This window comes from Clavelina lepadiformis, chromosome 2, assembly GCF_947623445.1.
Source record: "Clavelina lepadiformis chromosome 2, kaClaLepa1.1, whole genome shotgun sequence".
Taxonomy (NCBI): Eukaryota; Metazoa; Chordata; class Ascidiacea; order Aplousobranchia; family Clavelinidae; genus Clavelina; species Clavelina lepadiformis.
This window is the reverse complement of record NC_135241.1, coordinates 1,788,915-1,814,775: the sequence shown is the minus strand read 5'-3', so window position 1 is coordinate 1,814,775 and position 25,861 is coordinate 1,788,915. Positions and strand designations below refer to the sequence as shown.

Here is a 25,861-nt window from a genome sequence, read left to right as displayed (position 1 = left end):
GTTCTTTTATTCAAATCATGTTGAAAAATTCCATACTTTATTTGTCAACGCCAAAAACAAAACAAGATTAAAAATGAAAATTATGCACACGCTAAACATACAAACGCAAGATATTATTCCCAAAATTTGTGAATGCAAAATTTATTTTACAACGGCGAAAGCAAAATAAGATTAAAAATAGGAAGCGGCCAAGATGTGAAACTATTCACACAAAAGCAAGATGGTATTCCCAAAATTTGTAAATGTGTCAGAAGATGACGAAAAAGAACAATGATATACAGCACAGGGATAACCTGATAAATATAAGTTATAAACTGTATATTTGTCAAAGTTGTCAGTTTGTCTTTATCATATGCAGTTACAAGTCAGTCAATATCGGTGCCGCGTTAGTCGTGCGAAATAACACAGTTGTTCTCTATTTAAAACCAATCTAAATTATATCAATTTATTCAAAACAAGTCCGAAAATAACTTCTCCTTTCAAATGTAAAGCGTGAAAACACTGAATATACATCGTTATTTTCATATCACCTTTTACTGTCATTTTTCGTCAGTTTGTGACGAAGTGCTATAAGTTTACTGTATGCCGCGCATTTAAATACTGGAATCTTTGAATAATTGAAATGCAAAATCTATTCATGTTTTTGAAATGATAATTTTCGGGACATTTTTAAACGCCAGCAAAACGCTTCCTTGTAATTTCAAAGAAACTGCTATTTATTTAAATCAGCAAAAATCTTTCAGGAAATGTTGTGGTACGATACGATATGATAATTTTTATCCTCAGACGAATGGAATTGTAAGCACGACTTAAACCCGACGTTGGTTCATCATAACTCGAGCCCCTGTTACCGAAATAGTCTTTCTGCAAGTTACGATTGCCGCACATTAATTATTCTGATGTTTTGTTTTTTATATAATATTGCCTAAGTTTAGAATTGTCCACCAAGTACACTGAACAGGAGCAAAGGTCGCAGGGCATTACAAAGATAAAGCGCCATTGGGGACAGAACAGAAGCTATATTTGTTGGGAGGCCAGCGTTCGAACCACTCGGCTACCGAGTCGATAAATTTGAATAAACGAAATGAATAAATTAATATTCACAGAATTAAGGAAGCACTAAAATAGCTTAATCAACGATATTTGTCTTTCAATAAAAAAGTACGTGGATGGTGTCAGTTGGTTATACGCTTCTAGTAAATAACGTTGTCGTATTTCGAATCTAAAAGTTTTCGTTTGTCATAACGATCTGGTTACAGAACGATGATAAAACAAATCCATGAAACTACCCAGAGCGGTAGCTTCGATCTTTACACGCAGGCGATGGTCTTAGTTTCAATAACGCATTTATTTGATTTGCATTTGGGATTGCAAATTAATTATCCAATCTCGATTACTCTTTAAAGATTTATAAGGTCAAATCTGGAACGAAAACGAATGTTTTAAAAATTTAATTAAATACACACCTTTATTTTTCATTAATTGATTAAATTAACTTTAGTCCAACTGAATCTGAGTTAAAGCATTTTTGCACGAAGATAAATCTGGTGTTTGATTTGATTGCGCAATCAAATATTATGCAGCAGATGATATGAAAAAATATTAACCTTATATTTACAGTAGAGAAAAGTGTATAACAGTACACAAGTTATTAGATACAACCATGATATTGATGTCATCTCTGTTCTATACGATCAGTTTACGCACATAAAAAAAATATCCTACTAAAATAATTTTTTCGATGTTTTTTAATAATTCTTCCGTCCAATATCATTCGATTACAAGTCGTATATGTACATAGCTTCAACTATTATTTATAGTGCAGCGTTGGCACAGTAAGTATCACGAATCTACAAAGACTCTCAGAATCTCAAGAATCTAAGTAATTATTTTTTTAAAGTAAGTTATCATAACTGTCTTAAAACCTATAGACCTAAATTATGGTAATTTTCTTTTCTTTTTAGACTGACAATATATATGTACTGAACGCACCATACCATATCACCTATTTATCTGAAATATTAACCTGGTGGTTCTATATGAAAGAAGTTTTAAACAAACTATAACTTATCGGTGTCGGAACGGGTGTTTGTCTGATTTGTTTTAGTTTGCAATTGCAGCGCACTTTTAGCGGCCTTTTTCCGCAGATAGCCTGGTTTAAAGATGTCACATATTTCATCGCGAAATTTCTGATGACGTAAACTGTAGATGATGACGTTGACAAGACTAAAATAAAAACACTCATCATCAGATCTATATTCATTTTCATGAAGTTTTTCTTTTTTCTAAACCAAAAGAATGGTGTAGGCCTATACCTGTTTGCCATGCCAATGTAGAATGCAATCATGTAAGCTCGATCCGATACAGCACAGTCGGATTGGTGTAAAAAATTAGAAAATGCTACAACAAAAGTCGGAACTGCAAAAAAAGGATAGCGTTTTTGAAAAAATTCAGAACAACAAAAAAAGCTTATTTTGGTATCATACTAATGTAAAATCACTTGTTGTTGCAGTAAATCCAATTTGCATGAAAACAATTGTTTTTAAAGCAGTGATGTGCTTCTTTCGATTGAACAAAGGAGAATTTTTGCCAGCTCTTTTTTTCCCGTTTCGGCAGACAAAGACGACACCAGCAGCACAAGAAACAAGCTGGGATTTAAGCATTTCATGAAATTTCGTGCAAAATACACTACTTGTACTCTTAAACAACTTACATGATATTAAACAGCAATTAAGTATAAAATGGTACAAGATGTTACACAACATCAACAATAAATCAATTATTATTTTATGCTGACAGAGCTTAGACAAACATTTCATTCGACCTACTAAGAGAATGAAGGGAATGACGTATAAGACAACCCAGGCCGCAGTAGCAGCGGCAGTATGATGCGATTCCGTGTATCCAGGAATGAAAAGAAATGCGGCCGGAAAATAACGAAATTCATAGCTATGAGGAAACCAAGCTGAAATTTACCATATTCGAAAACGTTACTGGATGTTTAGATGAAACTGTTATGTCTTCAGTTGTCCTTACATAGTGTAATCTAATCCAAATCTATCCAACAGTACAAAATATTAGACTGCAACAAGTATAACAGCTGTAATATATCAACATTGTATAACTAGTGCAGTGATATTTCATTTTTTTTCACATTAATAGGTTTTACTGTAAAAATTAATTTTACCTGCACCAGTTGATGCTAATATAGAGGCACTCCAAACCACCAAAAGTCCTATAATCATGGATTTTTGTTGTACTGATACGTAATTTGCACTTTTAATAAGCGCATAGAACCTTTCCATTGCCACAAAAAGCAGATGGAAAATAGATGAAGTAACTCCAAACATAAGAAACATGCCCCCAGCATGCGCTTCGGGAGACCTTTTCAAGGCGAGCCATCTTTTAATCAACTCAGCCGGTGTAAGCTTCATGGACCAGACAATGTTGTTAGGTATTACAACCAGAAACTGGAAAGCTGTGAGATTGGAATCGTAATGGCCAAATTATGATAAATGTCTCGTCATTAATTTTGTGATATGCATTGTGATCTTTCGATTTTTACCAAAAAGTACTGTAGTATTTAATTACATTTGGTAGCCTATTTTACCGGTAATAATATCAGCAAACGCCAAAGATACTTTGCAAATATCCAATCTTGAAAGGTCGTCCCGTTTCCATCTCCTGTAACCGATGCATACTACAAGAGCATTGCCAAAAAATATCATCAATCCAATGATAATCATTCCGATCATAAACGCAGCTTCTCTTCCCACTCCACATTGTTGACAAGAGTTCCAAGTCTGATTAAAACAATTGATGTAAAGGTCTTGCATTGAACCGGAACAAAATCCAGGTATGGGACAGTCCAAGGAGATGTTTTTGAAATGGCCATTGATGTGTTCAAAACGTGCTGTTATATTTTTATCTTTCATTTTGGGACAATTTTCTGGGAAGTTTTTATCGAAATCAACAGAAGTGTAAATTAAGTTTCAATCCTTCAGCACAAAAACTTTAATACAACAACGACTCCATTTGAAAATGTATGTTCACAGTAAAGCAACAAACTACGAAGACTTGGCAACAACTCTGCATTCACTGAAATAGATAACTTTTTCAAGACAACGACTTATAGCCTAAATAGAGGACTCACTGCAGTATTATAGCTATTATCGAAAAGATCCTGCTGAGAAAGAGGAAGATAATGTAATTCTTTTAAAGTTAAATTTCTGTTGAATTTATATTGTACTGCTGGCAAACTGACGGCTGTTTGCTAAATGTTCTGCCTGAATTAAAAACTTTATATCACACTTCCCCTTTTTCTTTAAAATTGTATTGTTTGTAGTAGACAAGACAAAAACTATTTATACTTTCATGCAAATGAATGGAAACTTCCACTTCTTTGTATTCTAGCTTAGGAAATATTGTTCCTTGGAAAAAGCGACGTGATATCTACAGCCATTAAATACGGAACACTTTAGTCAAGCCTACATTGTACAAGGAGCTTTTACCTTATATGACGCAGAACTTCTCTCTTTGCAATATCGTGGAACATTTTCACTTTTTCAGAGCAACTTAGTGCTGTACACAACAAGCTTATTTGCAGTTACCCTGCAATTGCAAGGTTATTGTTTTAAGAATAGACCTCAGCTGTTTTCTCTTGGAGTTTAACAGCGTGGTATTTGCCAAATTATCCCAAGATGTCTTCTTCACATCACGATATATAAAACCAACAGTGAAAACACACGTAGCAGCCTATAAATATTGATAACACTTAATATGCAACCGACGAAGCATCTTGCAGTAAAATAAATCAGATTTAGGAACTTGAAGACATGAAAACATATTTACAGTTTCACTGGGCAACGACACATAGTTTAGCCAAACTTACCAGACATAGGAACGGAATAAGATAGAATAGAACCATCATCACAATGGCAACTGTGTAGTCATGATGTTGAGGATCTTCATGAAGAGCAGGATAGAAGAGAAAATGTTGTCGTCATGTAGGTGAAGATGAACTTTCCAGGAAACCAAGCTAACAATAACAAAGATACTTCTGTGTATTTGCAACAAACTTGAAGACATAGGAAAGAAATGAAAATGTACAGAACAAAAAATTTCGTGAAGATTTAACTGGTGAGTAAATTATAAAGTGCATTGTCTTTGTTTTTGTAAAAAGTATTGTAATTTTTATCTACTTTCAAGCGTATAGTACAAGCCAAGCCCATATAGCTGCGTTAATAGTTTGTCAAAAACAATGTTTTTTCGCTTACTCTCTCACCAAATACAGAGGCTGTTACGAGAGAAAATATCCAGACCAGACTTAGACCGTAATACGTGGCCGATTTGCCGTGCCATCTGTAATATTCTATTACTTCTATTACTCAGTTGTAGCTATATTAAACTCATAAAGGGTTTCGACGGTGTCCCAAGAGAGGAAATGTAACGTCTACTACAACCTAATTACAATGTTTAGAATAAAATTAACGCAGTAAACCGGTAACACAGTTACACCAAATAGCAAGCTAACTTAACGAATTTACTTTTTTGCGAAAATATTAAGTTTAAAGTAAAACGTTCATCAATATCTCCTACGCACAAAAATGAGAATAAGACCTTGGAAACTTTATTTTAACGCAATAAGTAATTCCTTGAACTAATTTCGAGTTAATGAGGAAAGTGTATTTATACATAGGCTAATGGCCTGACACAAACAAAATAATTTGAACTAATCAACCATAAATTAAGAAAAGTAGAAGTACGAGTTAACGTGACTTCGCTGTACACTAAACATGTTTATGTATTTTAAAAAGCATCGGCAAAACAACTTGAGGATCAAGTTACTACGATTTATTTAAAAGTATGAGCTAAGCAAAATTGAGTTTTTGGGCTTCTAATGCTTGCCAGTGGAGATATATCACTTCGCCTGTTTTTAAGACTATGTCAGCACACTGTGAGACATGCGCGTTAAACATGCATGAAGCTTATTAGGTGAAGGCTAATCTTCTTGCTAACTACAGCAAAACACGATTTCTTTCAAACACTGCTTTCATGTCACTTGCTTTTGCTTGAAAAATTTGTTTCGTAAATGAGAATCTTGTAACTTCTTTCAACAGAAACCGCCTTATTCCCCAGTGAATTTTCAAAGCGTCTTATATTTTCAATATGATCATGCTGCGTAGAGGCCTATTTGTTTCAGTAGATCTGTGAATAGGAGAGCAGAATAATTGAATCAAAAGTAGAACAAAGTATTAAAAACAAAAGCCTAGATCTGGTAAGTTGTTCTTCAATTTAAGAAAACTGAAAACAAAAGAACGGCTTAAAAAATTCTAGATATGAAACAACAAACACATATTTTTGGTGCAGCCTATAAGTTAATTTGGTTACCTGCGTTTATGATCACCGATTTGATTTATTCAAATGATAAAGATGTAAGCTATAGTTAAAAAGTTTTAGTTATTAGGAAAAAGATATAGTCACTTGATATTTGGCTTAAAATGACAAACAAATATCGGTTAAAGCTAGTCGATTCCGCATGACCAAGCATATGGTATTCCCAGATGGTTTTACAGAGAAGTTTGCTGTTTATAGATGTATATGAAAACCTACTTTAATCAGTAGCCTGTAGCTCGCTTTTTGTTTTACTTATTACTTATAATAACACACGTCGGCCCAGCTGTCCTTTTTGATAAGAGGAAACTATATGTATAGGGCCGTAATAGTAGCCTATAGTCGTTGCCTGTATGCACCAGTCAAGTAATGTTAATGCAGCAAAGCCAACATGAACTTATATTTTGATAGAGTTCATAAAAACGGATGAAGCGAGAAAATTATAATACAAGTTACCGGAAATTGAACAAAAAACGAGTTTTTGATTGCATTTTAATCTTCCTATTACACCAATCGATATCTAATTTCCATACCGGCGAATGCTCATACAATTTAATATCATTGAGTGCGTGGACAGCAAACTCGCTTCACAGTCGCACCGAAGATAACGAAATAACTTAACACTTTGCGCCAATTCGTGTCAATGCCGGATGCACGCGAGCGCTAAATAATGCATGTTTAAAACATGAAAGTCGGAATAGTTTTTTAGGTGCGAATTTTATCACATAGGCGAGAGAACGACAGGATGTCTATCATTGTTGTCTATAGTTTGGCGACAACAAGCAAATACGTTGATAAGTTCAAAGTTTGCTTGGCTCTGTTACGCGGCGACATAAATAGCCCAAGTGCGGATGCAATCGAACACAGGCGACGGTGAAGGGCTGTTTCAACAACGCAATGCGAAGAATGAGTTTTTATAAGAAGAGCTATATAAGATAGGTTGTAGCGTTTGTTAAAGACTGAAAAATGACAAAACTAAATCAAAAAACTGAACATTACTAGATTAAAATTAATCATGAGGCAAACCATCAGTTTTGTCGGGTCAGATATCCAATGTTTCCAGAAACGAGAGTTAAACAGTGATGTCACTTCCGGGCATGCATTTATCGCGTATAATAAGGGAAAGTTAATGACGCTTTTGCAGTGACGCGCATAAGACACACATCATTGTTCAGTTTCAGCTGAAGTGTTAGAATACTTGGTACGTAAGGAAGATGGATAAATGCTGAAAATTACTACAACAGAAAGTTTAAATAGCTTAGAAGCAGAAGGTTAGTCTTTTGAGCTTGGACACTTAAACCCAGATTGAACTTACTTCAAATAGTAGGGTCAGATGGAGAAACACGCCACGTTGTGTCACGTAGGCTATTATTATGTCATATTCTGTAGGCTTATTCTAATTTTGATACGTTGAACTTTTTCTAGAGACGGAGCAACATCGATTATAATCTAGTCATTTACTAAAACGATTTACATAATTTTTAAGTGAAAACAAATTTCAGTTCTTCGATTTGGAAATATGTTACGATATGACACAAGTGTAAGTAGCAGTGACCGATCATCCGATTCGTCAATCGCCTCCTGGTTCAGTTACTCGAGTGATCTATCGGTCTTCTATGACGACAAGGTTTGTACCGTTTGCTTATCGATGTCTATTTTGTCCATACACATGTCCGCGATAAACATTTCATGACGTCATGAGTTGCTTATCATTTTTAGCTTTAAAGCTTCCGTGTAGTTTAACTACTACAGCACCCTGATATTGACTACGGGACCGTATTTACTTTGTTAAATGGATTCTGTATTAGCTATTCTTAAACTTTCATGCTTGAAACATTCTCTGTCATAAAAGCGACAAAAAAACAAACTTCGTTGAAAATATTGATTTTTCAAGCGTCTTGTATTTTTTTTATTATCACTGAACCTTGAATCCGTTGGGACTGTAATTTATTTTGTAGCCAATCCTTGCATTTCTGGAACAATATTATCGGTATTAATTTATAGCTTTTCTTCGATAAAATACATCAAGGCAACCCCAGCACGTTGGACTAATGCGCATGCAATTCTATATCAGACATCCAGGAAGGATAACACATAAATCGCGCCCTGACATCCTGGCAATAGCTAAGATCTTTGGAAGAAAAATTCCTGTTCCTCGTATATGATCGATTAAGTAATAGTAGGCTACTATTTAAAACTACAGATGAGATATTTATCTGGTGAAATGCACGGCAACATAGGTCGCAATGCATGCAAAAATGTTATAAACTTATAAGTTTAGTTCGATTTGATATTTGCGGCCGATACTGGTAGAAAGTATTCAACAACCGTTTTTGCAGGATCAACTCCGTAAAATTCCGCCGGAGAAATTGAGATATTCCGCCCAGCAATTAGCAGAATCTTCCGCTTCTCGACATTACCCACAATTCTGCAGCGCGGTGACCGGGAAGTGCATAAAATTACACTGGGCTTGTCACGTAGGCTGGTGCTTATGTAAGTCACTCTGGACTGTAAAGTAAGCCTAAAGAAGGTTCATTTAATGAAACTGGGCTCTATCGTGTTTCAACTGACGTTTTTGTGTTTGTTTGTAGTTGCTCTAATCGTTTGTTTGACTAGATCATAATCATGACCATAGCAACTTATCACTTTCTGTAGGTAAATATCAATACCAGCCTCTTACACCCTTGCACTTACTACCAAACACGTCCATACCAGCTCGTCAACATTTCGCAAGTGACGAAAATTTCGAAATAACAGAAGAGAACCTCACCTTTGCAGCTTGTCCTTCAGATGATGATTCGAGAAGAAACGTTACCGCAGCGATAGAACACAAACTGACAGACAAACAGCATTTATATGACAATAACAAAGCAATTGTCAAAAATTCAGCAGACCAAGATGGTGGCAGAGATTTGGAACTGCACGCCCTTGAAACTACCGTATAGTGTTACTGTGCTAATTGCTAGTGTTTTCTATTTATCCTTTTCATTAATATTTTCCACTTGAAACTCTTGGCTGTGATTTTATACTGGTATGCATCGTTAAAATCATTGCCTTATTGTGTTTGTTGCAATTTCCATTACTTACTTAGCAATTTTCATTAACAACTTTGCAATTTACAAGCAAGAAAGATTTTAATAATTGTCATAATTTGCCTGTAATGTCAATGTCAACGCTGTGGTCGCTATGCTATCTATGGTTTATTCAGACCAGAAGTTGCACGTTTAACTTACAGAAATAAAACTTCCAAAAGCACAATTTTGAACCTTCACAGGAACATACAAAAAGTTTCTAATAGTATTTATAACACATTAACAAAATTGTTATAGACAATTTGTAAACAAAAAAGGTCATGTTTTAAACATTGCTTTGGAGATATCAGCAACAACTTCTTAATCATAAACATCATCTCAAACGCTTTCATTATATTTACATGTTGTGAAACAATTTTCCATCTAAAGAAGAGAAGCTTTAACTTGCAGGTGCCTTTGTTTTGGGAGGATCTACATAAACATCTTCAATCTTAGGTTTTGAAAAGGGCCATCGCTTAGTTCCGAAACGTGGGTCGCGACGATTTTGATTGACTTGCATAACTTGGGAATATTCCGGCACCCATTGGCCTTCCACAGTCCTTTCAAGCCGAAAGTAATAACCGCAGTCACAAACCTGGGTTGGACCTTCCTCAAGGTAAAACCATTTCAACCCCGGTTGCTCTTCCGAACAGCAGCAACCCACGATACATTTGTCAGTGGGCGAGGCCACCACGACTGGATTGTCTTTGTTTCGTCCACTTACTTCTCTCTGAGGGTGCACTGTTGTCGTGGTTACAGTCTCTGTACTTTCGCTGCTATAACGTCTGCTTGTTGGAAAAACAAAATTTGGTGAAAGTTTCACGTGGTTCTTGATAATAAGCGGTGATAATTGTTTAAGCAGACGTAGAGTCATTTTTTATGTTGTGTTCTATTAAGAGCTGAAACATTCAGTATTGACCAAATTGCAACCTACAAAACCAGGCATCTGAAATAATTAAAAACATGTAATTTATTTTCAGTGCGACAAGAATCAAGTTTATATCACAAAACATTGTGCCGACATAAAATGCTTCACACAGTGAATGAAGTTTTTAATCTGTCAGTGCAAGAATGCAAATCCACAACCTTTTATGATAGCCAAGTGAAACTGGAAACATTTCCAACGCACGATGTAAAATCATGTGACAAGTGGAAGAAAGTTGTAGGTTTTTGGATTAGCTTGGTAACCAAGCCAGAGTGTATTCCATGTGAGTTATGCCTTCTTCGTGGTGAGTCGTGTCCTACAGTAAAGCAGAGTTAAATCTGGTTTGACCTTGGCGTGGCACAGTACAAACACCTGGCTTGGCCCAACCATACTGAACCCATACCATGGTAACCATATAGTTGGCATAATATTAAGAAGGAAGGAGAAAATGAAAGTAGACTTGAATCAACTAATCTGTATCACTATTGAAAAAGCGTATCAATATAATGCTTTCTCCCTTTTTAGTCAAGAGCTAGACTATCAGTCATTAATCCTTCATGTTGTCACGTACAGATAGAATACGCCTTTCACCCGATCTATATTTTATGACAGGATTCAACAAGATTTCGAGTATACCTTCCCACGAATGCAGTTGTGCAATGGTAACGCAAGTGAACTTCTATTCAATCTTCCTCCGTTGAATGTTTGGCACTTTATAGACATCTTTATCTTACAAAAACAAATTCTGGGGAATGGGATTAATGTTCATTGATTCTCAACAAGATGTAGCCAATCATTATGGCTAAATTTAACTTTGCTTATTCAAAATTGGGTCTATTATACAATCTACATCTACCACAACCAGATGAGTAGGTTGGGTTTAGTATACAAAGACATAAAGTGGTGGCACACTTGTATACGATACCTCAAAAATTTTGTCGTGATGGAGTGCACAGAAACCTCAGTTATCTGTTTATTTAAATTATAAATTGGCAATTAAAAAACCAGCTTTATTTATTATAAATCGAATAATAAATATCAGGCTCCACACATTCCAGGTTAACACCAATCTGTGGAGACGGGAAAGCTTTGGGGGTAACTTAGTCATAAAAAGTGAGAGTTGGGGTTGGTGGGGATTAGTTTTAAATTGTTTTAATATCATGACTTTCGTTGATTAGCGCTATTACATCCTTAGATTAGTGATGTCCTACTTTCCACTTTGGATATCAGTAGCCTAGGCCCATACTGGAAAGTACAGCCATTTCCGTTGAGAAGCTGCATATGCAAAAAAAAACTAATTTTGGCGCTACGGCTTGCACTGAAGCCTTAATTGTTTGTTTCTGAAGTTATCACAGTATGGCATTCAAACAACCAGTTTTTTTTATTCATCACAATGACTATTTCACCGACATCCATCTACCATAGCTGCTGAATTATAATCCTTTGACAAAACTTATTATATCATTTTAAGCTAAAAATTAGCACACATTTCAACTCACTGACTAACGTAATTGATATTTATCGTATTCATAATTTCCTACTTCGGTAAACGATGGCCGGTAAAATAAGTGTCTACTTCACCGGCTGCTGTTTACTGAAGTAAGAAAATACCAATTGCGTAACCAGCTATAGGCTAGCTGTTTGCCAAAGTAGTTTTTTCCAAATTCGGTAACCGGCAGTCGGTGAAATAGACGCTGCCTTTATTATAAATCAGCGTGAAGATAAAATAGTTCAGCGTGCATGTTGATGTTGCCAATGACACACAGACCGCTTGATGTTAACAAAACACAATTACGATTGTAATCTACATCTATCAATCCGCGCTCACCACTCTTTCCGCTATTGACTATGGCCTGCCGGAAAGTCTGCTATCAGCGCATCGGATAAATGCGCCAGTAAATGTAATGGCAAAACTTGCACTACGATAACGTCCTACTTCATTAGAATACAAAGCAAAACGGTAGTTATTCGCCAGAAAAATCCGGGCAGAGGATTTCTCGGGAGCATCATAGGCTAGCCTGTGAGCTGTAACACCCTACAGGCTATTGACTTAAGGCTAAAAGGTTTGCCTAATTTTATCGAATTTAATCTCTCAAAGTTATGTAATGTTGAAATAATAGGAATATAATTTTAAATTTTGGGGGTGAATTTACAGCCGAAATGTAAAATGTTTAAACCTGCTCCAGTGCCCTAGCCAGGTTAACACTCTATAGCCTAGTTCTTGCACCAATGCGCACGTTAACGTTATGCAACTGAATGTGTTTCCATTTTTTTATTTTATTTTTTTTGACCTACCTATATCATAGAAGCCTAACAAGAATATGCACTTTAAAAATAATATTTCTATATATAAAAAAAAATATTTTTTTCCGGTTATCAATTGATACGAAACAAATCTGGTAAAATATTCACTGTAACGGGAAGTTAAAAAACTAAATTGAAGTAAATTAGAGTAGAGAGTTCAAGGCCTAAAATAATGGCTCAATTATTAAAACATAAACCGAATTAAATATTTAAAATAGAACATTTGCAGCTGTTCCAATCATTTTTTTCGCTGTTTCTTTACCGTCGGCTTTTTCTGTAGCGTAGTTCTAACCTGCGACTGTCCTGTCACTGTTCTTCAGACCTTTCAAAGGAAATCTTGTCACAGCGGAAACACCACCAAGAATCATGTCCCCAAGATCAGCACCGTTAGAGGTGTCTTGCGACTAAGTGGATGTTTCACAGGAAGAGCTCAAATCAATGAGCTGATCTTCACTTAATTCTTCACTTTGTGATGACGGTTGTTTTTCGTCTCAAGCACGAGAACTTTGATTACTTGTAACTTTCAAACCTCTTTTCAAAACTCTTGTCGGTTTGTCGGTGTCAGTAAAGTTGTCTGTGTTTTCCCAATTTGCGTTTTGTTGATCCATGGATAACTTTTGCTGTCCGCTAAATATTGGGTCCTGAATTTTTTGTGTTGCAAGAATTCAATCAGTAATTGTCGGAATAAAATTTAGTGTGTGTCATGTCTTCTGCTGCAGTTGGAACAACAGCAGCCTGGTTGGCTTTGATCGGCATTGACGGACCTTGCATTAAAGCATAGGACGATCTGTAGGGCATACTCTGAAAATAGCTTTCTAAGAACGGGTAGAGCTTAACAAAAGATTCTTCAGCCTTACGAAGACATTTCTCAAAATGATCAATCTCTCGACAACTGTTCATGATAAAAAGTCCAGCTTTGTTCACGCAGATAACATGAGCATTCTCACAAAGAAAACCGTCGTTGTTTATGAGCTAAAACGATAGAGTAAATGTAGGCTACATATGCAATGGGTTTACCTACTACCAAACAAACATTCTTAAAACTTACAAGTTACAACATTGTTTTAACCTACACAATCAAATACGACAATACGTTATTACATTTACAACACTTTTTACATAGCAACACTATGTTTCTGAAAAGCAACTTTATTAATTGCATTAAAGGTTATGAATAATAATCAGTAAATCACCATCTTCATCTCAGATAAGTACAGCAATTTTGCCCCGTTTAGAACAACTTCAGTTTGTTCATTGTGTTTCTAAAATGACATAAAAAGGTAGTAACTGCTGTCGGTACAGAAAGTCTCTGTGATGTGTAAAATATGGAAATAAATATGAGTGCCGACGAGTGAGTGACGATTATCCAATAACGTCTGATCTCATTGAACGTGCATGATTAAATAAATATTCAAAGGACTATAAAATTTGTGACCGATGCTTTTAATCTATAGTTTACTCTTTCTAGATGCTTGTTGATTTTTATTCTTTCCAAATCATTGATTTTTAAATATCCATGTTTGTTGTTCCCGTCTGCATAGGTTACGAAATTCTTCATAGAAATCGTTGTTGGCTGCGGTTCTGCTGATTGTGAATCAGTTAAATAACAAGTCTGAGACAAAAAAAAACAAAGTTTGGCTTATTGAATTTCATGTTCAATATAAGCTTATAACCGGCGGTACTTTGTTCGATGTTTATTCATTATCCAGTGACCGCAAATACGTATAAAGTGACATGGTCAAGACTTCCTTGAAATGAGTTGAAATCAAAATTGAGCTGTAGAGCGAGTTTGTTTTAGAAGCGGTCCTGGTAGCGGTCTGGCTTTCTGAAACAATTAAGTTATTTTAGATCGATGAGATCAACATGAGTGAAAACAAATTCAGCTACAATGGAGTTTTGTCGTTGGCAAAATGCCTTTGCAGCATGAGACGATTAGATGTGAGTAATTGTGAGCTGAGTGAAATTGGAGTCAGGATACTAACAACAGCCATCGTAATTTTGCAATATCCGGGATTCCACGTAAATACGGTGAAGCAACAAGCATCTGGTATTACAGCATAATGCAAATACTTGTTACTGGTACTTAGCCTCCGCACAAGAAGGCAAAAGTAAAGAGTTAACTTCGTCAATCGTTGTATTGAGCATTCCACTTTTAACACAGTTCAAAAGAATTTAACACAATTGCATTTGTGACAGTTACACCTGCAAATTTCGGGCTGACTAGGACGTCATAAGTGTTCATAAGTTTTCAAAAGGCGCCATGAGAAAGGTTTATGGAAATCGGTTATCTAGTTAGACCATCATTGAACAACACAACACCGTCACGCACATGGATTCTACTACATGGTGACGTAAAAATTGCTAGGACTTATTTCATAACAAGAAAAATTTGTCACACAACTAGTTAAGCAAAAATTAATTATCGTAATCACTTCTAAATCTTACGGAAAAAAATTGTCTGGATAATTCCTGTTTGAATTCTATGAGTAACATGTTTTAGCATTTACGCTTAAATTTAATAAAGTCCTTTTCTAAAGTAAGCAAGTTATCACTGAAGTTTCAGATCGTTTTGTATTTCAATAATAATCATAATATAAAGGGTGAACAAACCTGTTCAATGAAAGAGTCACCTGCGGGCAACTACAAATACCAGCGAGACGAAAAATCAGTAGTGTGTGTAACAATGCATGGAAAATGAACAATAAGGGATATTACTATTCTGTTGGAAGAGCCACAAAAAACAAGTCGGCGAGCCGCAGTCTGCCTTCCGTTGCGTTAAAAGCAATATTGCAAAACAACTTGATATGCAAATTTAATTGAACATATACAAAGTTGTAAAGCGGGAGCTTGCTTGCGTTTATTCATAGTTCTTTATCACCTAAAATGTCAGGCATAGTTACGATTTAATGTTTACCAGGAGAGATGATTTAGCTTAGTCGTCAGCGTTTTATTAGTCTATTTGTTTGGCAAGATCAGCAAGGGGTTATTCATTGAAAGAGAGTGGATAACTTACCGATATTTATTCAAAGAGTATTCTTGCTCTGACGTCGTAGCAAAACTCAACTCTCGCTTGGCACAGAACCATTGTTGGATTTCTGTGCAGCCATATCTGAAATAAGAGTAGGGCTATATATAATCGGTCTTCGACGTGTTGTTTAGCTTATAGTACGTAGGCTTTTGTTAAATTAGGTCGTAAAGAAAAACATAATTAATCTAACACAGGTTTAAGGTATAGACTAAGTAAGCAACCAATTTTTTACAGTGTTATAACGATTTGTCTGTTGAAGTGACTCTAACCTGATGGACAGAAAATAGATGGTACATATTTCTCGAAATCAGCAAGTCTTTGTAGTTGACAAAGTGCTGTCAAATGACTGCAATAGGCTACTGTAAATAAGCAGCGATATCAAATTGCTCTACACACGTAATAGACCGGCCTTATTATTTTTGTCTGTTACGATACTTTTCAGATGTCACAAACAAAAGTTAACGTAAGAAAATTTAAACCAGATGAAATTCGTTGCAATGTCCCGGTCGACATCTTAGGCAAAGGCAGTTTCGGGACTGTATTGCTGGCATTTCATCACCAACGAGGAGAAATAGCTGTAAAATGTAGGCCAATTCGAGGCAATGAAAGGGAAAGAAAGGAAACTCTCAAAGAGTAAGTAAAACAGTTTTCAATTACGAAACAATCAAAATTAAGCTTATGTTTAAAAGTTTCAATGCTTTACGCCATGTGCTTTGTTGACTCAAACCTAAAATTTTATAACTTGGGAATCTATACACTTTGACATCATAACTTATTAAAGTATAAACATAGCAATCTTGTGCAGGTATCGTAACGAAGTTGAACTGCTGTCACTTGCTCATCACGACAACATAATTAACGTTCATGGCCTGGTAGGATGGCCAGGATGGGTCGGTATTGTCACAGAATACGTGCCAGGTGGATCACTGCACGAGCTGATATTTAATCTCGATGTGGTTTGGATTCCTTTACTTTGGTACTTGAAAATCTGCCACGAGATGGCGGACGCGATCTCTTATCTTCATAAGATGTGGAGCAAGCTCAGAATTGCTCACGGAGACCTAAAACCGAAAAATGTTTTACTAACAGCTGACTTACGAAGTAAGATTGCAGATTTTGGAGGAGCCGCCCTATCGCACTGCACGACTTACTTGGCACAAGATACCGTACCAGCACAGACAGGAACTCAACACACGCTGTTGTACAGCGCGCCAGAGAGGCTAACCTCAAACTCAAACAAACTGAGGACGTCCATGGACGTTTACAGTTACGGAATGATCGTGTACGTGGCTCTTCTGCGGCAAGTTCCGTCTTTTGCCAACGATAATCACGTGATAGTGACTGCCAAGATTCTGCAAGGAGTTCAGTTAGATCTCATCGAAATCAACAAAAAGAAAGACATCTTAAGAAACAACAACGACGTCAAGGGAATGGAAATCTTATCATTACTTGAACGTGTTTTGAGTGAATGTGTCAAGAAATTACCTGATCGGCCAAATATGTTTACTGTAAAAAGTGAACTTGCTGCGTTGCTCAAAACATTTAGCACCAGCGAAATCATCCAGAGTGTTCAAGACATCCTGAAGACTTTTGATATTCCCAGCTTAAAATTAAAGGAACTTTCTAACTGCACCTTGGACGAAACAACAAGCGGAACATCAGGTGAAGCTCAACTACAATAAAGATTTCTATGAAACAACGTGGTTTTGCATTGTAAACTGGCTTATTGTACTGACAAAATATGCTATATTTGGGTTATACGGTTTATTTACAAAAATCGTGTAATCGTTTAAACATTCACTAAAAAGTATATTATTTTAAAAAAAGGAAATCTTATTTTAGACGTTGAAATACAAGGTGTACAAGTGAAGAGAATTCGTAACATGCCTAATGACTCGACAGTGGAAGCATCGTCTGGAACCTTGACACATATATTGTCAGGTAGTAGAATAACTAATCCCTTTTTTAAGTCAAGTGGTCTTTTTCAGTTCCGAAACACAGTCAACTGTAACAGAAGCAACTGTAACACAGGCATCGATAGCTCAGCATTCACGCAAGATTGCATCGACGATACAACTGTGTCGACAAACTTGACACAACAATCATCAGAACAAGACGATTCCTCCGCTGTAGGTTCATTGACAAAGAGCCTTCATGGTGAGTAGCTTGAACGGAATTCGATGCGTTGTATGAATGCCAACCGCTCATTTGCTATCACTTAAGCCTAGATGTATAAAAATGTAAGATTGTTTTATGGTTATGTACAGGTTTTGAGGAAGCAACCTCTGTATGCACGCGTCACCCTCCTTCAACACATATAATACAAACAGTACCTGATCATACATTAAACAGTTCGAATTTAGAGTATGAAAGGCCTCATACTTCTCAACAAACAGATTGTGGTGATACATCACACACGAATGGTATGTATAGCGTAGATGTATACAGTTTGGCACACATTTCCATTACGAAAAAGGGAATGACGTAATGGTGCTCAACTGTTTGCAGCAAAGTACTCAGAGTTCAATATGGCCACCAGTAACACGCCAGCAAGCGATCACCCAGGACCTAGTGGACTCTCCCCCAGAACTGCCGCAGCGTTAGTAACAAGAAAAACTGCTACTTCAACCAGCAATAAACGTGGTTTGTTCTGAACAATTAAAATGTTTTGCAAATTTTCTTGCATTTTGCCAATATTAAGAATAAAATATAGTCAACATTATTTATTTTTATATATTTGCAGTACTAGCCAACGTACTACCATTAAACTGAGACGTATTGTTGAGTAAAATTAATTCGTTTGCAGGTGATTGCCATGACGTCATAAAAGATGCACTTGCTGCGATTCGTAGTGCCCTTGCGCTACGCAAATTGGCGGAAATCGACAACCTATTCGAAATCCTTTTACAGTCGCTCGCATCAAGCTCACTCGACGAAACAAAAGTTAATGCGGTTGCGGAGGAAATCCTGCATCTATTCCAACGACAGAATGAGATATCATGTGGCCACTCCTTCAAGTTGTTGCTACAACTTTGCAAACTAGGAATCAACGTGTCTTACAGTTGCCACCATAACACACTTGAAGTACTCAGGCGCGTCATCCAGTCGCTGAATACTTTAATCTTGCAAAATAGACATCATACTGAGTGTGACCGTTTGCTCAGGAAAGATGTAATTGAGGTTATGTCGAACGTCCAACACTTTCTGTCATCAGTGAAAAATGTCGGTAAGAAAGCTGAGCTACTTGTACAAGCGGCATGTTGGAAGTGTATTTCGGACTGTCACTTTCTCGACGACAAACTCGAAACCTCTCTAAATTGTATCGAACAGTCCTACGTCACCTTACAGAAGTTGGAAGAAAATGAGAGGTCTCTGTCCTTGTACGCAGCTTGCTGCAACAACTTGGCCAATCGTTATGTTAGAAACAACCAAGCAGGACTAGCAGAAAGTTACTTGTTTAAAGCTCTTCGATGTTGTGTTCGCGCTCAGGACTTTGTCAACGAACAGATGAAAGCTCAATGCATTTACAAAACCATGCACAGTAAGCAGACTATAATATGGTTACTCTAGTATCGAGAAAGCAACTTTGTAAACAGAGATTAATTCAATAATTCAATTCTACTCTATACAAGTCGAATCTGCTCTTATATCTAAACAGAGCGAGTACAACTAACTTTCAAAAAACTGCCCATAATTTAATGCAAAGTTGTTTCTAGATCTAGCTTGCTATTACGAGCGTTCACCGATACCAGTGGAACCAAAGCGAAGAAACGAGATCTTAAAACACCTGAATCGAAAAGATGTGCCTCAAAATATGTCGATTTTAAACCAAGTTATGAAGCTTCGCTTTGCTGCTGTGTTCTTCACCGACCAAGCTCCAGACCTCAGATGCCACATTCAAAAATTGTTAAACGATGAACCGAGTATAAATTACCTTTCGTTTCAGTTGCATGACCAGCTTTGGAAATGCCTAAGGTGTACGTGCAAGTATCTGTTTGCCAACGAACATCACGAAATAGGCTTGTTGCTCTTGAAATTGGGCGTACAAACAGTTAAACAAACGGAGCAAACAAACTTTACTGTTGGCGCATTACACCACCTTCTTGCTGTCGTTCCCTGTGATGATTCTCTAAAAGCAAACATGATGGACTTGATTGGAGATGACCTGATACCTATCGCCATGGAAGTTGTGCAATCAATTGACAGCGCCCGACAAGCAGACAGAACCTTACGGCTGGGTCTCCTAAGCTCTTGCATAAAACGACTGGCTTACTTCCATCTTGCGGCGGAAAACTATGAGAGAGGAGTGGAATGCGCCAACAGAGCAATCACCCTCGTTCGCATGGAACAGAATGTGATGGAAAAGAGTAAGCAGAACGCTCATCTAGGGATGTGTTTTTACATTCTTGGATTTTGCAAGTTTTTCTCAAACCAAGTCAATGCTGCAAATGTGGCTTTGAGGAAGTCAATGGGGTATTGGAAGTCGCTTGAGAACTTTGACTATTTTGTCAAAAATGTTGAAAAATGGTTACGCTGAATTAACATTTTCGTGCAATAAATTGTTTGTCGTTCTTTACATATCGCAAAAGCACCAAATGATCGTAGTTTTAGTAAATAAACAGCTCCCAAAGAATCTCTATCAGGAACTATATTTAGTTGTTTGAATAAATCCTCCGATTTTAGGTCGTGTTACGATAAAAGTAGGTTAAAAGTCAGGATCATCTATCATTTTAATGGCGAGTCGTTGCACCACATATGTTAAAAGAGATTTAATAAAAACAATACAGTAATAAAAATAACAGTTAAGGTATAAACGATAAAATATTCAGTAAGACCCGAGCCATGGCTATACTACGACTACTATAAAAATAGTGAACACAACAACACGAAAACTACTAGAGAGCCGAGGGCACTGAAGCAATCTAAAAACACCTCTCTCTGCATGTTTATTTTCTTATTTTCTTTAGGTAAAACATGGGCTTTAATCCTGTAAGTCTCGCCATTAATTACTGTGTTTTCAAGTGATCCATGCCTGCTGTGAAACGAACTTGTTCTTGGTTCGTTTCTTGCTGAACTTGGTGTAATTCTGGCAGATTTGACTACGTATTCAGCAATTATAGCAAGAGCCAACCCGTGTGACACGATAGAAGCCATATAAATGTTATCAAGACATAGCGGAAATTACACAAAAAATGCACTTTTCTCTAAATCCGCCTGATTTGGAGTGTTCTAGAGATTGTGGTTATGAGTATAATGGTTGTTTGTAAGCAAGCTTTTGTTTTATAAAAACGTTTGCATCGTAGTTTTCGTTCCCAACAGTCATGCGTTTTCAGCCAAGGTATCTCAAAAAAAAGGAAAATATTATCTTGTGGCATTTATCTTTGATCACCTCAAAGCAAACTGTGAGAAGCTCTTCGCAAAATACAAAATTAGTTGCTAAAAGACACAGTTTTTTTAAGCTTCAGAACAGAAAGCGTTTGTTTAATTAGCATTGGATTAAACGCCCGAAACTGGTTCTGCATAGGCCTAGCTACATAATATTAGACTAAGCTTGATTAGAAATTGTTTGGGGATAGCGCGAACGCAGTCCCCACTAACAGAAATTATACGACCGAGTTACCCACATTTGGGGTAATCGCAGAGGTCAGCTCAGTCGAAGTGCAATGACAAAGCCTCGCCCTGGGCCCACCGCCTGCTGGATCGCGGTGAAGACCCTCGTCAGGTAAGTATGAGTTGTCATATCCCGCGAACATTTATGAATACTCAATGTAACATATTATTTGCTGTTTTGCTGCGAGTAAGTTTTCAAAAAGAATTAAACAAAACTTGCTATATTCTAGTTTTTTATTTATTTCTCTGTTGTTGATATTTATTTTTGCAAAGTTTTACTTAGGAAATGTACGTTGAATATGTTTTTATAAACCAGTATTTTAAAGTTAATCGCAAAATTCTGCTACAAGCTGTTTACAGTATCATATTATTTAAATTAGTATGACGTCATTTTACGTCACCATGCGAACGCGAGCCACTTGCTACGCCTTAATAACCGCTTTCTTTTCAATAGTTTAGCTAGCAAAATTAAGCAATCTATAGCGAGGACTGTTGATTGGTATGAACTAATTAATAAGATTTCTATGTTGGCCATGTTACAGCCATGTGCTCTCTTGGTTGCGCATTGTGATTCGTATGTGGAGTAATACGTTCATGTTCAAGACTGTCTAAATACAAGAGATTCTGCCGAACGTCTTATCGACTTAGATCAACACATAATATCACGAGAGTAGCGATATTAACATGGTGGCAGCGAATCCTGTGTTGTAACAAGTTGATCCTACGAAGTATACTAACATAGACCTACAATACTGTACCGTACTAGCCTATTTCCTGATAGTATCCATGTGCAATGGAAGGATTACGGTTACCAGAACCTCTAGACATACATTCAGCGTCTTTAGCGGAAGACTACCGACGTTGGAAAGAACAGGTAGAAGTCTATCTTATAGCCAGTGGAGCTGATGCAAAACCTAACAAAGTTCAGCGATCAACCATTCTTAATTGTGCTGGATCTGGTATGATAAGTGTAGCCAAGCACTTCATTTACACAACAGGTCAAGACAAGGACGACCCGGCAGAACTGTTCAACAAAATGGCCGCATATTGCAACCCAAGGCAGCATGAGTCCCTTGAAGCATATAAATTCTGGAGAGCCACATGGTCAACAGGCAACTTTGATCACTTTTTAATAGAGCTTCGAAGTCGTGCAGAAACCTGCAATTTTGGAGACCTGAAAAGTCGCATGCTGCGTGACAAGATCATCTTTACTGTTCCTGATAAGCTGCGACAAGTGCTACTAAGAGAAAATGACCTCACTCTTGACAGAGCCATTCAAATCTGTCGTTCTTTTGATTCGTCTGGTGCACAATCGCAACAAATGCAAGTTGAAGATGGAGCCGTACAAAAAGTCAGTAGCAACAAGCATGAATATGCCAACAAAGGAACCCGTTGTCACGCATCACTCCTGTCAGAGTGCAACTTTTGTGGTAAAAGCCATAAACGTGGAAAATCATTTTGTCCTGCGTATGGGAAGAAATGCGCAAAATGTCATGGTTTGAATCATTTCAAATCAAAATGTCGATCACGAATTCACTGCATTGAAGATAAGCAAGCTACATTACGAGAGGTGGAAAATGAACCCGAACAAGAATTTTTGCATGCTGTGCATGATGGAAAAGACAGACTGACTGCTTTACTTCAAGTAAATGGTTGCACGGTACGTTTTCAATTGGATACCGGTGCTGACGTCAATACCATATGTAAGAAGTATGTGCGATATACTCAACTCCAACCTTGCACCAAACAGCTGACAATGTGGAACAAAACCAAAATTAAGATAGCTGGTCTTGCAACGTTAAATGTCACCAACACAAAAACACACGAGGTATATCCTGTACTATTTCATGTTGTTGATAATCATTTGAATTGCTTGCTAAGTTATAGCACAGTAACAGAAATGAATTTGTTAACTGTTAATGCTGATTCGTTTATTGCAAATGTTGTACATGATGATGTTATGTTGGGTGATTTAGGTACTGTATCTTTAACTGTTGATAGTAGTGTCAAACCGAAAATTTTACCTTGTCGCCGCATACCTGTAGCCTTGCAAGAAAAAGTTAAGCAAGAGCTTGACAAATTTGTTGCTAGTAATGTCATTTCAGTCATCGATGATCCGACTGAATGGGTCAGCCAAATGGCTATCGTATCCAAGCCTAATGGAAAGATAAGAATCTGCATTGATCCGCAGCCTCTCAATGTCGCCTTACAGCGGGAACATTACAAACTGCCTACCTTGGATGATATATTGCCTGCTCTGAAGGGTGCAAAAGTGTTCAGCAAACTTGATGTTAAGCATGCCTTCTGGCACGTTAAGTTGGATGATGCCTCCAGCCGACTGACTACTATGATTACCCCTCACGGTCGACTCCGATGGAACAGACTTCCGTTTGGTTTGAAAGTGAGCAGTGAGATCTTCCAAAAAAGACTACACTCAGCCCTGTCTGGACTGGAAGGTGTATTTGCAGTGGCAGATGATGTGATTGTTATTGGTTGTGGAAAGACCACAATCGAGGCCGAAACACACCATGACCAAAATCTAACAAAACTACGTGAGAGATGTCATGAATGTAACATTTTACTAAATGAAGAAAAAACTGTAACTAAAGCTTCGCAGATCACATTTATGGGTCACTTGATCTCAAACAACGGAATAGCACCTGATCCTGCGAAAATCGAAGCAATTCAACGTATGCCTTCTCCTGAAGATGTTTCCGGTGTGAAACGATTTTGTGGCATGGTACAATATTTGGCTCGTTTCCTGCCAAACCTAGCCAATGACCTGGAACCCTTACGGAAACTGACGAGGAAGAATGAGAAATGGAAGTGGAGCGAAGAGTGCGAGAAAGCAATGAATAAAGTTAAAGAAAAGCTATGCGAAACTCCTATTCTGACATTTTTTGATCAAAGAAAAGATCTAATTCTTCAAGTAGACAGTAGCAAAAGTGGTTTGGGAGCAGTGTTGCTTCAGAATGATCAACCCATTGAATATGCTTCTAGAGCCCTGACGAAGACAGAGCAAAATTGGGCTCAGATTGAAAAAGAGCTTCTTTCTGTTGTGTTTGGTCTGGAACGTTTTGATCAGTATACGTATGGACGAAAGATAATAGTTCACAATGATCATCGACCCTTACAGTCTATTTTAAAAAAACCTTTGAGTCAAGCACCAAAGCGTCTCCAAGCTCTCATTCTGCGCCTAAATCGTTACGATATTGTTTTTGAATATGTCCCAGGCACTGCATTAGTAATTGCTGACACATTAAGTCGTGCCTACCCGGAACTGCTCGATCAACCAAACCGAATCGCACAAGTGGTTACAGAACCAATTCTAGATGAAATTCCTGATGAACGATTAAAAGAAATTAAGGATGCAATACAAAAGAATGAGGAATCTCAACTTCTGCTCGAAGTCATCAAGAATGGGTGGCCAGACAACAAAGAACATTTGCCTCCCATCATCAAACCCTACTTCTCCATTCGTGACACACTGAGTCAAGAAAATGGCATTATTCTGAAAGGTGAGAGAACCTTCATCCCTCAACCTCTTCGATCAGAAATCAAATCTCAACTCCATTCAGCTCACCTTGGTGCTGATAGCATATTACGAAGAGCTCGCGAAACCGTTTTCTGGCTAGGAATGCCAAACGAATTAAAACAACTGGCTCATGATTGCACAATATGCCAACAAGCAAAGCCAAACAACCAACGAGAACCATTACTGCTACATCCCGAAGGTTTATCACCATTTGAAAAAGTTGGTGTTGATTTATTTGAGTTGAACCAAAAGTCTTATTTAGTCACGGTTGACTATTTTTCAAATTTTGCTGAAATTGATGTCATGACCTCAACAACTGCAAAGCACGTCATCATTTTGTTGAAGCGTCATTTTGCCCGATATGGAATTCCTAAATGCATTGTATCTGACTCTGGACCCCAGTTCATCTCTACAGAATTTCAAAGATTCTGTCAAAAATGGGCCATACAGCACTACAAATCATCACCAGGACACCAACAATGCAATGGAAAAGTGGAAGCTGCTGTGAAAACACTAAAGAACATGCTGAGACGTACAGCACAAGATGAGAAAGATCAGTGGCTGGCACTTCTGGAAATGCGCAATACGCCACGACAAGACGTCAACTGCAGTCCTACAAAGATATTGTTTGGTAGACCAACTCGATCAGTGATACCGATTCACATTCCAAAAAGCAAACATCTTGACGTCGATCGTCGTCATCAACGCCGCACCTCAGCCAAGCAAACCTACGATAGCAAAAGTCAACCAATGTCAAAATTGTATATCAACCAACGAGTTTATTTCCAAAGTGCGAAAAAGAAGGGATGGCAAAAGGGTAAAATCGTACGCATACTTGGGCCTCGTTCATATTTGGTAGAATCATTGGATGGTTTTCGTTATTGTCGTAATCGGGTACATATTCGTGTTGACCATAGCAAGTCTAACAATGTGTATGAAGATACTGATTTTAACTTTACATTTTCGACACCTAACCAAAACAGTCAACTCACAGC

General features: G+C 37.2%; 3 protein-coding genes, 2 long non-coding RNA genes and 1 other non-coding gene across 6 annotated transcripts; 2 read left to right on the top strand and 4 right to left on the bottom strand.

The window, feature by feature from the left end:
• Positions 1 to 4,250, bottom strand: LOC143447542 (uncharacterized). Its single transcript, XM_076947736.1, has 6 exons — positions 3,611 to 4,250; positions 3,188 to 3,478; positions 2,829 to 2,965; positions 2,501 to 2,648; positions 2,316 to 2,418; positions 1 to 2,226 (listed from the first exon to the last, which is right to left on the bottom strand). The coding sequence occupies exons 1-6, from the start codon at positions 3,933 to 3,935 to the stop codon at positions 2,061 to 2,063; spliced, it is 1,170 nt and encodes a 389-aa protein (XP_076803851.1). The 5' UTR covers positions 3,936 to 4,250; the 3' UTR covers positions 1 to 2,060.
• A 3,549-nt stretch (positions 4,251 to 7,799) lies between these two features.
• On the top strand, positions 7,800 to 9,651 carry LOC143447539 (uncharacterized). The gene is made up of 3 exons (XM_076947735.1): positions 7,800 to 8,020; positions 8,733 to 8,886; positions 9,049 to 9,651. The coding sequence occupies exons 1-3, from the start codon at positions 7,913 to 7,915 to the stop codon at positions 9,336 to 9,338; spliced, it is 552 nt and encodes a 183-aa protein (XP_076803850.1). The 5' UTR covers positions 7,800 to 7,912; the 3' UTR covers positions 9,339 to 9,651.
• A 760-nt stretch (positions 9,652 to 10,411) lies between these two features.
• LOC143447540 (uncharacterized) lies at positions 10,412 to 12,593 on the bottom strand. Its single transcript, XR_013114108.1, has 2 exons — positions 11,026 to 12,593; positions 10,412 to 10,705 (listed from the first exon to the last, which is right to left on the bottom strand). It is a non-coding gene; the product is annotated as an uncharacterized LOC143447540 (long non-coding RNA).
• A 1,799-nt stretch (positions 12,594 to 14,392) lies between these two features.
• Positions 14,393 to 16,226, bottom strand: LOC143447221 (uncharacterized). Its single transcript, XR_013114055.1, has 3 exons — positions 15,991 to 16,226; positions 15,707 to 15,802; positions 14,393 to 14,518 (listed from the first exon to the last, which is right to left on the bottom strand). It is a non-coding gene; the product is annotated as an uncharacterized LOC143447221 (long non-coding RNA).
• On the top strand, positions 16,140 to 20,337 carry LOC143447220 (uncharacterized). Its single transcript, XM_076947211.1, has 8 exons — positions 16,140 to 16,354; positions 16,527 to 17,383; positions 17,564 to 17,662; positions 17,753 to 17,878; positions 17,989 to 18,144; positions 18,230 to 18,364; positions 18,528 to 19,262; positions 19,438 to 20,337. The coding sequence occupies exons 1-8, from the start codon at positions 16,164 to 16,166 to the stop codon at positions 20,256 to 20,258; spliced, it is 3,120 nt and encodes a 1,039-aa protein (XP_076803326.1). The 5' UTR covers positions 16,140 to 16,163; the 3' UTR covers positions 20,259 to 20,337.
• Positions 20,338 to 21,287: 950 nt separating this feature from the next.
• On the bottom strand, positions 21,288 to 21,451 carry LOC143447562 (U1 spliceosomal RNA). Its single transcript, XR_013114115.1, has one exon. It is a non-coding gene; the product is annotated as a U1 spliceosomal RNA (small nuclear RNA).
• Between the last annotated feature and the right edge of the window lie 4,410 nt (positions 21,452 to 25,861).